Below are 17,417 nucleotides of genomic sequence, written 5' to 3'. Positions count from 1 at the left end.
CTGTCGATGACGCCCTACAGACTGCCAAGAAGGAGCATGACATGCTGAAATCACTCAGCCAGATCACAGCCAAGCCCTTCCACCAATCTGAAGGCTCTAACTCCTGCCTTTCCTTTCATGGACAATCCTTTTCCCGGTCTCCCCATGGACTATATGGTTCAGGAAGTACCCCCTGGTCATCTGGCCAAGGCTCTTCCGGTAACAGCCAGTATCAACAGAGAGGTCCTCATAGAGGCAAGCATAGAGGCAGGAACTCTAATCCTAGAGGCTCCCCCGCCTCCACCTCAAAGTGACTCGCCAATTCAGGTCCACTCCCACTCCTCCCAGATCGGGATCGCTTTTCATTCATTCATGCCTGGGAGGGGATGACATCAGACCAGTCGGTGTTGAAGACAAGTCACCCACGGCTACCGCATAGTTTCACAGAAGAGCAGATGCCTGTCACCAGAACACCTGCGCATCTAGCTGCAAGAGGTTCAGGTCCTTCTGGAAAAAGGCCCTGTAGAAGTCATCCCCATTCACCAGGTAAACAAGGGTATTTATATAGTGTACTTCCTTGTACCCAAAAAGGATCTCACCATGCGCCCTGTATCAGACCTGCGCCCAGGGAACAAGGATGTCAAACCTCAAAAATTCAGAATGACAACACTGCAGGATTTTATATTTCAGTGTTGCCAGCACACAGAGTACCGCAGGTTCATGATAGAAGACACTATCAGCTCAAGGTTCTCCCCTTCGGCATTGCCTCAGCTCCATGGGTGTTCACAAAGGTACTGGAGGTACTAGCTGCTCACCTATGCAGGCAGTCCATCCGAGTCTATCCTTACCTCGATGACTGGCTCATAACGGGATTCGTACTGAACATGCCAAACAAATACCCAGAAGATGGTAGATCCCCTCTTCAACCTAGGTTTCTCGATCAACGAGAAAAAGTCCAGTCTAAACCCAGAGCCAAGTGAAACAGTTTCTGGGGGCTCTAATTCGGACCAAAGGCGGCCTCCTCTTTTCCTCCAATGAGAGGGTTCAAAACATGCTGTTCCTGATCCCTCACTATGTGGCTAGTCACAAGGTGACCGTACACAAAGCCATGCGACTGTTAGGGATGATGGCTTCCTGCATCTACCTAGTTCGACACACTCGTCTCCGCATGCGCCCCATGCAAGAGTGTCTCTCGAGCCAATGGTTTCAGGCCAGCGGCCAATGGGACGATCTAGTGGTCGTCTCGGCAGCCTTCGTTCAGTCTCTGCAGTGGTGGGCAAGGGAAAATCTTTTGCAGGGGAAAACCTTCACCACCCCGGCAGTAGAAGCCACTCTCAGCACAGGTGCATCTCTGACGGAGTGGGGAGCTCACCTCCTTCATCAGATGACGCACAGTGTGTGGTTCCCAGTGGTAGAATCCAATCACATAAACTTGTTGGAACTGCTAGCAGTGTTAAAGGCCCTGAAGGCCTTCCAAACTCCCCTTCAGGGAAAGACAGTTCTAGTCCTCACTGACAGTACTAGAGCCATGTATTACTTAAACAAGGGGACACCCACTCTCTAGGGCTGTCCAAACTGCCCCAGAACATATGGGAGTGGGCTCTCAAACACAAGATGTTTCTCCTGTCACAACATGTTCCAGGGGAACTCAATCTTCTGGCGGAAGTACTCAGCAGGGACTTCCCTCTACCCGTGGCGATTACAAGAGGACATTGTACTCAGCGTCTTCGCAGACTGAGGCTTCCCAGGGCTAGACTTGCTCGCCATTTTGGAGAACGCCCAATGCCCAGATTACGCCTCCATGTACCCTCGGAACCGCTCCCAAGGGCAACGGTTTCTGGATGGTCAGGGAAATGTGTCTATGCTTTTCTCCCCCCCCAATTCCCTTGCTCAACAGAATAGTGCACAAGATGCACCAAGAGCCAGTCAGGATGATTCTGGTGGACCCTATGTGGGCCCGCTAGCCTTGGCTCTCCCATCTCATGGCAATGTCCGTCTCCCCTCCCAGGAAGCTGCCATGCCCATACAACATGCTGTCTCAAGACCAGGGTGAAAGACTACATCCATGCCCTCAAACGCTCAGTTTAGCAGCCTGGCTCCTGAGGTCATAGAGTTCGGGCACCTCCAAATCCCTCGAAGATGTATGGACATACTCAGAGAAGCACGGAAACCTAACACCAGTCATTGCGACTCCAGCAAATGGAAGCACTTTGTCATCTGGTGTAATGGCAAGGGCATCAATCCTATGGAATGCACACCTAAACATATTGTCCTTTCCCTAACCCACCTGTTAGATTCAGGCCTTGTTTTCAGTTCTCTAAAGGTCCACCACGTCCCAAAGCAAGGTTTCGTGGTGGAAAATTCCAGTAAATTAAAGCATTTATAGAAGGGGATAAAGAGACTTCATCCCCCTATTTCCAACCCAGCTCCCAGGTACGACCTGAAAGTTGTTCTTACAAGACTAATGGGGCCTCCCTTTGTACCAATGCCCAAGGCTAGCCTTAAAGCATTCACCTACAAGACTGCCTTCCTAGTGACGATCACCTCCATAAGGAGAGTTAGTGAACTGCAGGCCCTTTCAGTTCAGGACCTGTTTGTCACGATTCACAAAGAAAAGGTGGTTTTGTGCTCACACCGACGCTTTGCGCCTACATTTATCTCAAAGTTCCATGTGACCCAATCCATAGAAATACCCAGCTTTTTCCTGAACCCCACTAACGTGGCGGAAAGAAGCCTCCACAGACTGGATGTGAGGAGAGCGGTTATCTACTATCTGGAAAAGACATAGCCACTAAGGAAAACAAACCAGCTCTTTGTTTCAGTGACAGTTGGAATAGAAGGGGACCCTGTCTCTAAATCAGCTATCTCAAAGTGGATTGTAAACTGCATCACACTGTGTTACACCCTTGCCAAGAGAGATCTACCCTTCACGGCTAGCGCACACTCTACTTGGGGCACAGGGGCTACCACAGCATTCATTGCAAATGTTCCTCTTGAGTCCATTTGTAAAGCAGCAACCTGGAGTTCTGTATATACCTTTACACAACATTACTGACTAGATACACACTCTAGGTCTGATTCTTAGGTGGGACAAGCAGTGCTAAGAAATCTTTTTGCACTTCCCACCACCATCTATGGGTACTGCTCGCTACTCTATACACAGCATGTGGTTCTAAGCAGATTCAGAAGCATCAGTAGACATGCATTACTCACCGTAATAGCATTTCTGATGATTGTATCTGCTTAGATTCACATGAGCCCTCCTTTCCTCCCCTTGTGGAGTAGAAGGAACATAGACCTGTTACACCTTCTCTCCTGTACTCGCTCACGCTGACTATAAGGCTCCTTCGACGCGTGAGGGATTTTGGGTACACTGCACGTCACTTTAGGGATAGTGTTACATTATTGCCCATGTCGATCTCCCCTTTCTAATTTTTGAAAGAAAGATGCAATACTCTGCGATTACCCCTAGATGTCAGACTATATGCACAGCATGTGAATCTAAGCAGATACAATAATCAGAAATGCTATTACGGTGAGTAATGCATGTCATATAGAGATAGATAGATGATGACTATTCCAGTATAATAATTGAAGCTTGGTTTTGTCTGGCAGAATCTCACATGTGAAACAAGTTCCCAGTAGCCAAATACCTTCTGTAAAACGAGCTTCCTCAGTGGCTAACCACTCTGGACCAATTCCACGATGAATACTATTGCTAGCCTTAAGGTGCAACAAAACTGCTCCAGCAGCTCTATCTCCAGCATCTGTCTTCACAGTGAATTGCCTAGCAGTGTTGGGATTTCTCAAAATAGGGCCTTGTGCAAAGGCTTGTTTAAGAGCTCAAAAAGCTTACTCTGCCATGTTATCCCACCAGAACCCCTTCTCGGCAGTTTATTTATTCAAAGGGCCAGCCATTTCAGATGGATAGTGTGAGTAATTCTGAGTGCAAAAGGTTTAAGACCCCCAAAACACTCTTCCCTTACTTGAAACACCATGACGGTCAATACTCTATTTGGATCCATCAAATGTCTAGCTGGGGAATGAGTTGGACCCCAAGTACTGAAGACACCTGTTCCAAACTTGCCCTTCTCAGTTTTAGCTTACATCTGATATCGATGCAAGCATCCTAAATCCGCTTCTACGTGGTTTCAATGTTGCTAAATAGAATATAACAAATGGGTTCAGGAAATCTGCAAACATTGAATATATTAACCTCTGTGAAATTGCAGCGGAAATGGCCATACATGCTGCAGCGCCCATGAAGGGTGGTTGTGCGCATCTTTGCAGGGATCGAAATTACCATTGGATGAGCAGGAGCTAAAAGCAGCTACTGGTTAACGAACATTAACTTGTGACCAGGAGCTACCACTGGTGAAGGAGGAGCTAGTACCGGATTGGAGGTGTTTGATCGTATGAAAAGTGACCGCTGCAAACTAAGCGAAAAAAAACAGGCTGCATGCACTTTACATATGATCAAACAACACCCCCGAACTCCTACTTACCTGCTTGCTCGCCGCCTGATCCGCATCAACCGCGCGGTGTCCGATCCGTCCCCCTAACGCAGGTCAGATCCGACGCCGCAGGGACCCTTTTTTTTTCTCTTTTTTTCTGAAATCCCGCAGGCCAATACACACTGAACATGGGGACCAGGAGACACCCCTGCAACTCCTGCTCCTCATGTTCGGTATGTTTTAGCCAATTTGACCGAATATATTCGGTCTAATGGTACGGTCAAATGGTACAGGCCAAATTCAGTCTAATGTACCATTCGACCAAATATGTTCGGTCAAATATGCTAATATGATAGTGCCCAGCAAATCTAACTTCCACATAAGATGCAAACGTATTGTTTTGTAAATTATTTACGATTTGTTGAGCTTTAAATGTTGTATAGATGGGTCCTAATGTTTATTTCATCGATTGCCCCAAATACAGAGTTACATCCACATAGGTATGCTTGTTCAGCATCCGTTGTCCTGGGGAGTCAAATGTAGCTCCTGGAGCTGCTGGTGTGAAGCTAACCAGGCTTTTCTTGGTTATAAGCAGAAGGTAAATGGCTCAGTTTTGAACCCTGTCTTTGTTTGCAGAGCGCCATTAGACTGCAGTGCTGAAGGTTGGCAGGGAGATCAACCATCTATGGCAGCCATTGTGCTTCTGAGAAAGAGCTGTTAACCACATATAGAGGGTATCATAGTGCTGCTTGTCTCGCTAGAGGGTACTGTGAATTACATACAGAGGACGTGACAGAGTTGCGAGGGTTCATGAATATTGTCACATTGGGATCTAGGAGGCAGTCTGCAGGAGTTCAGCAGCAACTCCATCCCCAGACCACGCTCTTTTACCTTGAGAGGATTAAAGAGACAAAAGGGAAAATAGGAGCTCTTATATGTATAGTATACATATCCCTGTAGCCCGTGCAGCACCACATTATATTGATTGCACATTTTGTTCTGTAGCAGAAGCGGCTGCTTCTACTCCATTATTCCATCGTCCCAAACATACTTTCCTTCGAAATGTGGCTTGTTATTAAAATTAACATGTCTTGCTACCTACCCACCCCCTAATCCACACTCTGGTTGTTTTATCAATTATTTCTTCACTCATTTGCCAATCTTGCCATTTCCCTTTACTGCTCCTTATTGCCAGTGATTAACACTCTTTAGCCCTTTCCAGAATGTCTCTCACTGCGCTTGTATCCAAAGGATCCACTTGAGAGGGGTGAACAGTGAAATGTGGTGTGCCTTTTTCTATAAGAGGCACAATTTACCAGGGATAGTAAGATGGCAAGACCAATACGTGATTAACATTAGTGCCCCAATATATAATCCAATAGCCACAAAAAATAGGCAAGGTTCTATGCATAATAGAAGAAACCAATATCACAGAAATGTCTTTTTAATCTAATTTACAAAATGGTACAAAGAACCCAAGCCACATATCTTGACAAAATGCCATGCCTACGTGACGTAAGCTTGTGATTCTAAAAAATTCTGAATTAACCTTGTTTAAACTTGATAATTCCGTTTGACTTCTGTATTGGCCTCACTGGGCTGCATAAAAGATGGCATCTTACTTGACACTGTTCCCATTAAAAATTAGGAGAGAAAAGAATATGAATCTCTGTCTAAAATTGATGGGAGACCCTTAAGGTTCTAGTTGGAAGGGTTAAGCTCCCATTCAAGGACAGAGTAGATCGGCGCTCTGGTTTACCAGACCAGGTTGAAACAATGCAACATGAATTTGTTAAAGGTGTGATGAGAAAAGAAGTGCGTTGATGCTATGTGGAAACTTTGGTGGTCCAGATGAAAATATCAAGTCGGAATCGTTTTGGAAGCATTTTTTCAAATGAGAAGACAATGAATAATGTACTGTATTAATTTCTGGAAGCAAATTTGAAGCTATTTATATAATTTGACTGACTCAGATCGTTGCTTGAGAGAGATATTAATAGTATAGGAATATGTATGGAGAAGTCATTTGTAAACTGGTTGGAGATAGGCTAATTGATTATTGTCATTGTTTTGTTTTAGTTCAATTTATATATTATGTGGAGTGTGGAAATATACATTATTTTATTGATACTTTTGTCCTTTGTTCATTTGAATTAATACATTATAAAAGGTTTGTGTAAACCATACTATGTTATCCTTTCATACAAATTAACATCCACTTGTGTTAGTTCTATCACCATCCATAAATGTGAAATGCATGATCTCAAACCGTGCTTTTCTTTTGCTCAAACTATGTAGATTCGTGCACAAGCAACAGCCGAACTTTCCCCGGGATTCCCAGTACCGGTACAGATTTTCTAGATACCAACATAAATACCTACAAGAAACCGGCTAGTTCTAATTTTGCTGCAACAAATTCAGCACCTGCCCCCACTGCAACCAAGAGTAGGGCTTTCGGAACCTCCAGCTATGTTACTACCACTCTTGGAAGTGTATTCAACATTAGTCATAAGATTATACAGATTTCAGAAGGTGTCTCAGATACAATCACCACTGTTAATGGGGCTTCTACTGCTTTCACCAGGGCCACAAGTGATGCCACCAAGTATTTTAATGAGACTGTTGAAAAGTCAATTTCTACTGGTGAAACGCCAAGAAAAAACAGTAGGGGACTTAGTCCCTCAACCACTTTTTCAGAAAGTCAGTGGACGTCGGGGAAAGGAAATTATCCAGGGGCAGAACTAGTAGAAGTAAGCCCTCAAAATAACTTTGTGGAAAAGAGCAGGACTCCAGTGAACTCTGTGGACATGCAAAGCTCTCATGAGAACTTTGTGGAGGAGAGCAGAACTTCAAGGATCGCCTGTGTAGAACGAATTCATCCTTCAAGGAACATCTCCCTTGGAGAGAGACGTGCAGAGGAAATGTTCCCTACTTGGAACATCTTGGAAGAGAGGGGGATTCTGAGGCAGTCCGCGGAAGAGGATAGGACACCAAGGAACTCAAAGGAAAACATGACTAAAAGAAACTCTTTGGTGAACAAATGGACTCATGCTGTCCCAAGTGTGACTGTGAGTATATTTGTAGTGAAGTATTTGTGTGGTCTCATTCACAGTCTTTCATAATATGATTGGGCGAAAAATGCTTTCAGATGAGAGGGTATAAGGGGTTTGAGATCATAAAGCATTGCCAACAGGTTTCTTATTCCAGGCCTCCAGTACATTGTTTACTAAAGGACATATATCACAGGATGGCAATTCATGTCACAGACATTATTTTCATAATGTAACATAATTTTTTACAAAACAGTAAAAACAGTAAGAACACATGCAGTGATGTTTATACTCTAAACCTTAAAGTACCTTGAAAATAATTAGCTCTGTACTGAATGTGCGATTTTACATCTTGTGTATGTTGTTTGCCAAAACCATGCTCTATGGCAAAATAATGAACAACCATTTACTGAATGGAATCTGTATATCACATACCATGACAATTGTGTGAGAAGACATTGAAATTAATAGTGACAAGTAATTGGCCACATGACATGACCTGACCTGCCTTTTTCTCTAGCTCTTTAACACAGTCGCCCAGAACTCAATTCTGGATTTACAAGGGGCAAATGCCAGTATTGTCAATTTAACGCAGGAAACTGAAGTGGGACAAGCGGAATGACAATCATTTACATTCACTATTTGAAATATGCAAATATGCACTAGATATTTCTCCTCCACTAATAACAATACTCCTATTCTTCTCCCTGTTTGTGCTAATTGTTAAGTTGAAAAAGTATGATTTCTCCAAGTGTAAGAATGAATCGCATGGTACCAAAATCACGGTATTTCAACAACGAGCACCAATACAGAATCACTTAATTGCATATTTTATTTGATTTTATTAGGTTTGTTTTAAACTTGGAAAAACACTGTATAATGGTCTATTCACATCTTCATCCAGCACTCTGAAAAGGAACAGTTTATGAACATGGACAATTTGTAAATAGTTCTGCAGTTACATATTATGCATAAATAAATGTTTTGTATTTATTTTTTTTACAATTTATTGTGCATTTGGTTAAAATATAAACCTAAAGCACATACAGAGAACAAGTAAACATATTAATTCAGAATACATAACATGATTTAAATAATTCATTTGAACACAAACTAAAATCTTTCCCATAACAGAAAAACTTAACACAAATCGACCAAAATAACATTTCCATCAAGTTAAAAGGGATTTTCCCCATCATCGACATTATGAATTAATGTGTTTTAAATGAATTCCAAGGCAGAAATTAGTTTTCAAAAATGGATCCTCAGAGATGAGCAAATCTACTTATTTAAGCCATTAGTGTGATGAGTGTCTGTGAAATGTAAAGGTTAGCTGCATGAATGGATACTAATAAATAGATATTATAAGAAAATCTCTGAAAACAGTTAATGACTGATTTGCTGTGTAAGGAGACGCTCAGAAGTTTCATAAATCCAAAAGTTCACAATGTTAAAGGAAAGTCATAGCCTGAGACCAAGTGCGTAGTATGCTGTTGTGGCAGGCCGGTTAATTGTCAACTTCAGCTAGACAAGATTTACCTGCCTGCTCATTGCCTCTCAACTGTTTTTCAATATATGGGGCCTCATTGCAACCCTGGCGTTAAGGGGTGTCATGATGCCTGCCCCCGGGAAGCCAGACCAGGCCCAGCAACCCCGGAAGCAGGCATCATGCCATTTAGAGCATGCCCAAAACCCCAGTTAGGGGCTGTTTGGGTGCAGTCCTGGCGCCTCTGGCGCCAGGCTCATAACGGTAAAGTCAGTACTGGCGCCATGGGCGCCAGGCTCATTTCAGAAAACTTACCTAATGCAGACCATGCTGCATACTCACCTGGTGCAGACCATGCTGCACGAAGCCACAAGCCAAATGGGGCTTAGGAGGGACTATTTACTTAAGGGGCTACTTTTTTCTCGGGTGGGGGATGTGGAAGAATACTTACCTTAGGCTATTTAAACCACGCCCGGACAGCCACACGTGCTTCGCGTTATTCTGCATCCAGCAGCGTAACGCTCACCGTGCCTGCAGCAGCTTCCAGTCTTCTGCCACGCCCGCTTCAAGCCCAGAGCTTCTAGAAATAAGGAGAAGAGGTTAGAACAGGAGCATCACAGTAATCCTTACCTGAATCCTTGATCCATCACGCACTCGAGCTGGAAGCAAGAAGTCACACGTGCGTCGCCTCGCATCTCGCGGCGCCGCGCTGAACTCACTGGCCTTCGCTGCATCTCCGCATTCCATTGCGATCTTCAGCATCTCCCGGCCGTTTGCCTACACCTAGGGAGACAAGAACAACAAGGTGAGCTAAGGGAAAACAAAAGGACAAGTAAGCAAGCTACCCCCAAAGACTTACCGGATTACCACGGGGGATACTCACCTCATCTCGGGTCGGCGCAGTTGACTCTGCATCACCGCCGCACCCCGACCCCTAAGGGGAAACCACTGGACATTACAAGCTACCCCCCCAAAGACTTACCTGATTTACTGCAGGGGGAACTCACCTCATATCGGGTCGGCGCAGTTAACTCTGCATCATCGCCGTACCCCGGCCCCTAAGGGGAAAACCACTATAGACTTACCTGACTCTCACCAACTGCCCTTTGGACTCTCCGTAGTGGTTAAATTGGCAACCTACAAGGAATCGGAAAGAGTGAAGAGCAGACATTTGAACTCTTACAAACTATTGGATCCTAGAGTCAATACTGGAACTCACCAATTCCTCCACGCCAGTGAAGTAACTGGTCATCTACGCGCCCCTGCGCTCGATGCAGGATGGAGAGCCCACCTTTCTAAACCATCAGGTGAGAACAAGAGGGAACATCGGGAGTGGTCAGTGGGCAGATAACGGGAGTGGAAGGTGGGTTAACGCTCGAATTACGAAAGGTTAATTCCCTTTCTCCTTTGCAGAAAGATATTCATACGAGCCGACAAACGAAGTAAGTGGGGGTGTCCAGTCAGGCAGCTCGGCTCTACGTGGCACCAGGCTGGTCCAGATCGACATCCCCGTGGGAACCAGGTGAGCGTAACAAGGGGTTAACGGCGCTGTAAAAGGCTGCGGCGCCGTTAAACCCTTAACGCCCGATTCACACTTTAACGCCTGCTTTTTGCAGGTGTTAAAGTCCAACCCGCTAAGTGACCTTGGTGCTAATTACGGCACCGTAATTTACGGTGCCGTAAATAGCGCCTTCCCCATTCCCATTGAGCCCTATGGGCCAAAAATGGGAATGGGGCCATGGTGAATGGGGATTTACCGCCCCGCCAACCTTGGAATGGGGCGGTAAATCCGCCATCCACCATGGCGGAATCCGGCATGGACCATGGTGCTCATAGCACCATAGTCCAACGCCAGGGTTGTAATGAGGCCCATAGTGTTAAATACCACTTTCGGGGGATTACAGGGTGGGTAATAGTATGCAAGCCCTAGCCAGGGAGGCCCAAGTCCAGCATTCCTGCTCTGCCCGCCCATGAAAGCAGTGTTTATCGCTATAAACACTTCAAGCTGCCATGTGGAGTGTTGATATGCTTTTTGTTTTTAAGGTAACTAAGCTTTGTGCAATTCATCCTTCCCTTTAAAAGAAATTACAATGCAATTGAAAATAATGATTTCCAGAACCTGGAGGTGAGCCAGGAGGTGTGCAGGTGAGTGGGTAGCGGGGGTCACGTTGTGGAACTGCAGTAGAGACTTGGTCTGGGGTCCCTCCTCCAAGGAAAGGTTGAAGGCTGGGCAGATGCTCGGCGGTCCAGCATGAAATGTGGGTGGCTATTTGCAGATTCGGCTTGTGTTCCTGTCTTTCAGATTGGCCAGCTTCCTCTCGGAGGTGCTGATGTATCATACAATCATAATCATAGAGCAAAAGGAGCTCTGAGGCCAAACTAGAGTGTATATTGCTATAGATCTGTAGATGCACAGGCAGATGGAACTATTGATCACTACTTTGTGCGAACATCTAGTTAGCTTTGTGAATTCATTATGTAAGAGGAAAGAAAGTAAGAGACTAGGCAAACTAGATGGAATATTGTAGTGAGCCAACTTGGTTTCAGGGTAGCTGGTATAAAGCAACGGTGTGATGTCAAGGAGTTTGGGATCAGCTCATGGATTGAGCACTAGTTGCACAGATGTTTGCACCAGCAAATCATAGAAGTAGGTTTTCCATCAAAAGTATTAAGCCAGGTGATCATGTATATTTTCAAAAGTGTTCACTTGTCAATGTGATGCACCTTTCTTTTTTTTTGAAATTGCAGTAAACATAGAAAAGAAGGCAGAGACACCCCTGAGGGCAAGAGAGGAATGCAGCATGAGCTAAGCTTTCATTGAACAGTTCCATTTAAATAGCTAGATGTGCTACACAAGTGTCAATTTAATTAGCAAACCTACAGAATTGCATCACAAATTGCTATGTGACACTGCTTAATTTATACCTTGCATTCCTTTCTAAAAAAAACAAAATAAGAAAGAATGCCATTTAATTCATGTCAACTTGTGTACACACACATATAATTGTAATTGCCATGTGCAATAGCATTCATCATAATAAATGACACAGCTGCATTAGGATTTCTTGTTAATAAAACTGTGATGTATGTTATGATATGAATAACGCGCCTGTACGAGTGTTATAAGGAGGATAAAACAATGATCTTACTAGGTCTTGTGTCATTCAGCTCATGCAAGTGCAGGGGTCGGGGGGGAGAGGGAAAGGTGCCAGGGGGGTGGAGAGGAGCGTGCAATGGAACTCATAAGTGCTGCCGGGAGGTAATTCATAAGTGCTGAGTGTCAGGGGGCTGTAGGGTTGAAGATGAAGTCCCTTAAGTGGTTGGGAGGCACAGAGGCAGTGCAAGAGCAACCGGTCTTGCAGGCGCCTGGTCCCGTAAGTTCAGTGGGCAGCCAAGTAAACCAGTATGCGCAGCAGAAAGGGACATCAGCAAGGGAGAGGGAGAGAGAAAGCGGTAGCGAAAAGGAAAGTCTTGAGTTGATCCCGGAACCTTAGGTGGTCCTGCTCACGTTTTAGAGAGACAGGGAGGCTGTTCCAGAGGGGAGGCCGCAGACAAATACAGAGATCTACCCACCACGCTCTGCCTGGAGAAGCGTCTGACCCTCAGAGAGGTGGAGGTGGATGGGCAGAGGGATCGAGAAGGACAGTGCTTAGGAAGAGAACGTTGGATGTAGTGTGGTCCCCTGCCCCAGAAAGCCTTGTGGACGATGCAGAGGATCTTGAACTTGATCCTTTCAGCCACAGGGAGCCAGTGGAGAGATTCCAGGGCTGGAGAGAGACAATCATTGGGCTGGAGGCCAAGGACAAGTCTCGCAGTCCTGTTCTGGATTAGTTGTAAAGGGCGAACAGTGGAGCCAGGAAAATTAAGAAAAAGGCTTTTGCAGTACAGCCTAGAGAGGACCAGGGATCTGGAGACAGTGAGCTTCTTAGTGAAAGTGAGAAAATGAAGAATACCTCTGAGGAGATGCATCTGATAGTGTGACTTCTTAGAGACATCAGAGATGTGAAGAGAGAGAGAGAGGGTGGAGTCGAAGATGACATCAACGTTCTTAGCCTCACTGGAAGGTGCAGGGTGATGGCCCAGGGTGGGCATCCAGAGTGAGAAAGGGAAGACGGGAGCAGGTGCCCCAATGAGGAGGATCTCAGTCTTACTGGCATTAAGGCAGAGATTGTTGGCGGCACACCATTTGTGAATTGCGGACAGGCAGTTGGGTATGAGAGAAGGAGAGGCTGAAGGGGAGCCTTAAGGAGAGCTGTGTGTCATTCGCATAACATGGAAAGTTAGAACAGAAGCTAGAGATGCGTTGGGCCAGAGGTGCCAGGTAGTGGTTAAAGAGCCAGGGAGAGAGGTTAGACCCCTGGGGAACACCACAAGTAGAGAGAGAGCTAGAACAGAGAAAAGACCAAGTTGGACCTGGGAGGGTCAATCTGTGAGAAAGGAGGTCAACCAGGCTAGGCCCTGACCAGAGATACCCAGGTTGTCACTAAGACGATTGAGCAGGATGGTGTGGTTGACCGTGTCAAAAGCAGAGCATAGATCAGGGAGAATGAGGACAGAAGGAAGGTTAGGGGCAAGATTGTAGAGCAAGTCTTCATGGGTGTTCAGGAGAGCAGTTTCCATGCTTCTGGCATCTGTGAAGCCAGACTGATGGTCGTGGAGACAACCAACAGATTCAGTATGTAGATTAAGCTGGAAGGTGGCAGACTCTTCCAGGATTTCGCCCAGGAAAGGAGTGATGTGCAATAGTTTGCTGGAGATGAAGGATCGGCAGAGGGATTCTTAAAGTGCAGGTGCACAAGGGAGTGCTTAAGGGGGCAAGGGAAGGTTTCAGTGGCAAAGGAGTGATTGCAGAAATTGGCCAAGGCTTGAGCAAGGGTGTCGATGTGGTCCTTAACGGTTCTGGAGGAGCAGCGGAGCACCTGCTTTGACGAGACTTTCATAGATCGGACTCATCTAGAAACATAGTCGGGAGTCAACGGGGAGGAGGAGGAGAAAGGAACAGGAGATACAGTGGTAGAGGGGCCTGGAATAGTAGAGGGAGAGAAGAGAGTGGCCAGGATGTCCTGAGTTTTAGTGGTCAAATGAGATGCCAGAGTCGTGCAAAGGACCTGGGAAGGAACAGGAGAGGTGGAGACTGCAGCAGGACTGGCCAGCTCCATGCAGATTTTGAAAAGTTTGTCCGAGTTGTTAGAGGCTGCCGAGACAAGGGCCTGGATGTAGGCTCTCTTCTTAAAAAGGGCAGAGTCTCTCTATTGCCTTTGGAGCAGGCGGCAGGCCAGTTTGTCAGAGGATGAGCCTGATACCCTCCACTTCCTCTCAGCCACCCTACACTTGCGCTGAAGGGTGGCGAGGTAGGAATTATACCAAGAGTTGCACTTGGATGCAGGCTTTGAATGGATCCTCATGACAGTGGCAAGGACATCAAGAGTGTTAGAGATTGAGAGATGAAGGTTGGAAAAGGCTGTGTGAGATAAGTAAAAGCCTCCACTGATGCACGCTGGATGAAGAGGGTGCTGGAGAGAGAAGGCAGAGTGGCCAGAGAGGTGGTGGAGGAAGGAGGCAGCAGAATGGCCAAAGGAGCAGCAGAGGGTGCTGTATATGTGGCGGAGGAAGGAGGCAGCAGAACAGCCTTTGAGGGGTAGGTAGCAGGAGAAGGAGAATGAGAAGGAAGTAAGTTGATAAGACGCAGGAAGCGTCTTTCGAAAAGGAGGAGATTGGCCTGAGGGCCCTGGACCAAGACGGTGCCATTTAAGTAGACATTAATGATAGTCTTGGAGGAGTGGAAGGTGGCCATGAGGACCTCCCACCGGGCTTACCACCATTAATGGGAAGAGGAAGAAAAGGAAGAGAGAACAGAGACCATATGGGGTGTCCCATTGGCCTGTTAAGATTCAAATGATCACAACCGCATTTTTGAGCATATGCTTAGAAAAGTTGAGTGCAAAAGTGCTTTTAAGCTTCAGTAGAGTATTTTAATAAAAGGCAATTTTTCTAAAATATATGGACATTGGCTTTATGTGTAAATCAAAGGCAATGACTAATGCAAGACCTGGCAGAATATCTGATTTGTGTTCTTTGTGTATCAGTTAATTAACTCTTACCTGATCTCTTGCAGTCGACCTTGTTATGAAATATAGCTTACAAAAGCTCCTTCGTTTTGGAAGGAAACAAAACATCTGTTATAGATATAACTCTGGGTGACTGTTAGCGGGGGAGATGAAGGGGGCCAATAAGGAGGTTTGGAGCTGGGTTTTTACCTCATGGTTAAGCCTCCTTTCCAAACCTCCTCGGAAGCGGGAGACCGCCATCTTCCCTGCTGGGAGTTAAGATAAGTGCTGCCCCCGGTCCTGCGCTCCCTTTCCCTCCTCCCGGCTGACCTCAATTTTGGGGCCTGAAGAAGCAGAAAACTCAAGCCATCAAAAAACATCCACTACACAAGGTCTCCACATTCATCCATCTAAGGCGTGCTGGGCTAAGGGAGTCCTCCCAAAGGGTGGACCGAGGATGTGCCAAACATAGAGAATACCACCCAAGGGGATGAATAAACCATTCACAAGTTCCACATCAAAACTGAAAGACATCCCCTGGGATAGATCCCATCAGCCAATCTCCACATCAGTTGTGTAGGCAGAGACCTAAGTTGACTTGGGCCACAGAGAGGAATGCGGGTCAAGGTTACAAAAGGAAAGGCCTGTTGCCGAAGGCTGTGGACTCTGGAGAAGGAGCTCATTTGACTATCTGGCAGAGAGTGCAGCAGGAGTCTGAGCAGGAAATCTGGTTGTGACCCTCCACTTCTAGTCAAGTGACAAAATAGGGGGGAATGCCTTCTCATGGTAGCAGATTATGGATCCACTGAAGAGCACCCCAACCCGGTCGCCCCATTTATTCCAGTCAAAACAGTTAGACCTGTTGCATACAAAACTCACAGATTAGCTGTTCTGTGCCAGTGTGCTCATATATTGGACACTGGCACATGGTTTCGGTATGACTGTGATGCGATTACCTATGATTTAGGAGTGACCACAAGCCCTTAACTCCACCTCTTGCGAGGCTGTGGGAATGGACCCCTGGTCATCAGTCATTCATGTCTAAAATTCCCTAGGCTGTGTCCCAGCGCTTAAGGACAGCTAGGTCTAGGCTCAGTTGTTATTAACATAATTGAACATACACAGTCGAGGAATGAAGGTTGTTGACTCGCTCTGAGATAACATTTGACTTGTTGCACTTAAATATACACTTGACAAAAGTTATCATTTTAACGCATTTTAATATGATACCCTATTTGTGTGCATCTACTTGGACACTACCATCCTGATGCTTATCATGGCATGCACTTAACCCTCAAAGTTAAAATATGGACTGATATTTGATAAAACGGTGCATAAAGTTTCCATACTACCAATTGGATTTTCAGCACTATACTAAACCCTTGGATAAAATAAGAAATGTCTTTTGAACTAAGGAATAAAAAGAATATTGGAATATCCTTTCTCTCCTGATAAACCATTGCTACAAACAATGGGGAAACAAGTGTTGAGAGATTATTTCGAGATTATCATTAGCTCTACAAGCTAAAACAAGCAACACTTGCTATACTTGCGAGACAAAGCTGCACTGTGGTTAAACCCAAATTCCTTGTTTGAATGGGGTGTGATGTAACACCCAACAATTTTCTTCAACTTTGCAACAAATTAAATTGGATCATTCAATTTTTTGAATCTCAAAAACGTTTGGATGTTTCATTTTCTTAATTGGCTCACCAACCAATCTTTCGCAAACTAGGTTGGCGCACTTGAGTTTCTTTCTCATCACTACCTATATACCCTATTTGATACCCTATCTTCTGAGGGCTCTCATCATCATTAAACAAACTACAGCAAAAGCCGATACCTATTAACAAGATTGTCACATAAGTGAAGAGCATATTGAATATTTAAATAATGGAACAAGTTGTGTTTAGTTCATAAACAAGGGAAAACGCATATCTCCTGATAAGCTACACTGCACTACACGCCTCTCGTTAGGCTTTATGGCTGCGGGGGAATTCATTTGTTAATCACGTCTTACAGAGGAAATATCAACATGCCTCGTGTGTGTGTGTGTATGTGTGTATGTGTGTGTGAGTGTGTGTGTGTGTGTGTGTGTGTGTGTGTGCGTGTGTATGTATATGTAAAATGGCTGCCCTGGACATGTGGATTTGTCATATCTACTTTTTTTCAACAGTTTTGTCCCTTTCTTTTTTAGAAGTAGAAATCTGCAACATTACAGAATAATGTTCTTCTGCAAGCTATGTTAGAAGGCTTTCTGTATCAAAAGGTTACATCTCTTTAACTGTTAAGATCTGCTCATTGCAAACTATGGGACCCGGTTTGTACATATGGAAAGTGACGATCGCAAACCTTCCTCGTCAACTGGCGTCTTCCTGTTCTTGTGTGAAATCCGTGGACC

General features: G+C 45.3%; 1 protein-coding gene across 2 annotated transcripts in view; it reads left to right on the top strand.

Annotated features, from left to right (window-relative positions):
- The window catches only part of LOC138567597 (uncharacterized), a 153,180-nt gene that overhangs the window by 89,862 nt on the left and 45,901 nt on the right, over positions 1–17,417 (top strand). For both annotated transcript variants that reach the window (XM_069645980.1, XM_069645981.1), the window contains exon 4: positions 6,732–7,501. In XM_069645980.1, coding sequence (XP_069502081.1) covers positions 6,732–7,501 — 770 coding nt within the window. The remainder of the gene's footprint in view (positions 1–6,731; positions 7,502–17,417) is intronic.

The sequence above is a fragment of the Ambystoma mexicanum genome, chromosome 2p (assembly GCF_040938575.1).
Source record: "Ambystoma mexicanum isolate Mex_15411 chromosome 2p, UKY_AmexF1_1, whole genome shotgun sequence".
In the NCBI taxonomy this organism is placed as follows: domain Eukaryota; kingdom Metazoa; phylum Chordata; class Amphibia; order Caudata; family Ambystomatidae; genus Ambystoma; species Ambystoma mexicanum.
Note: the sequence above shows the minus strand (reverse complement) of the source record. Positions and strands in the feature narration are given on the sequence as shown.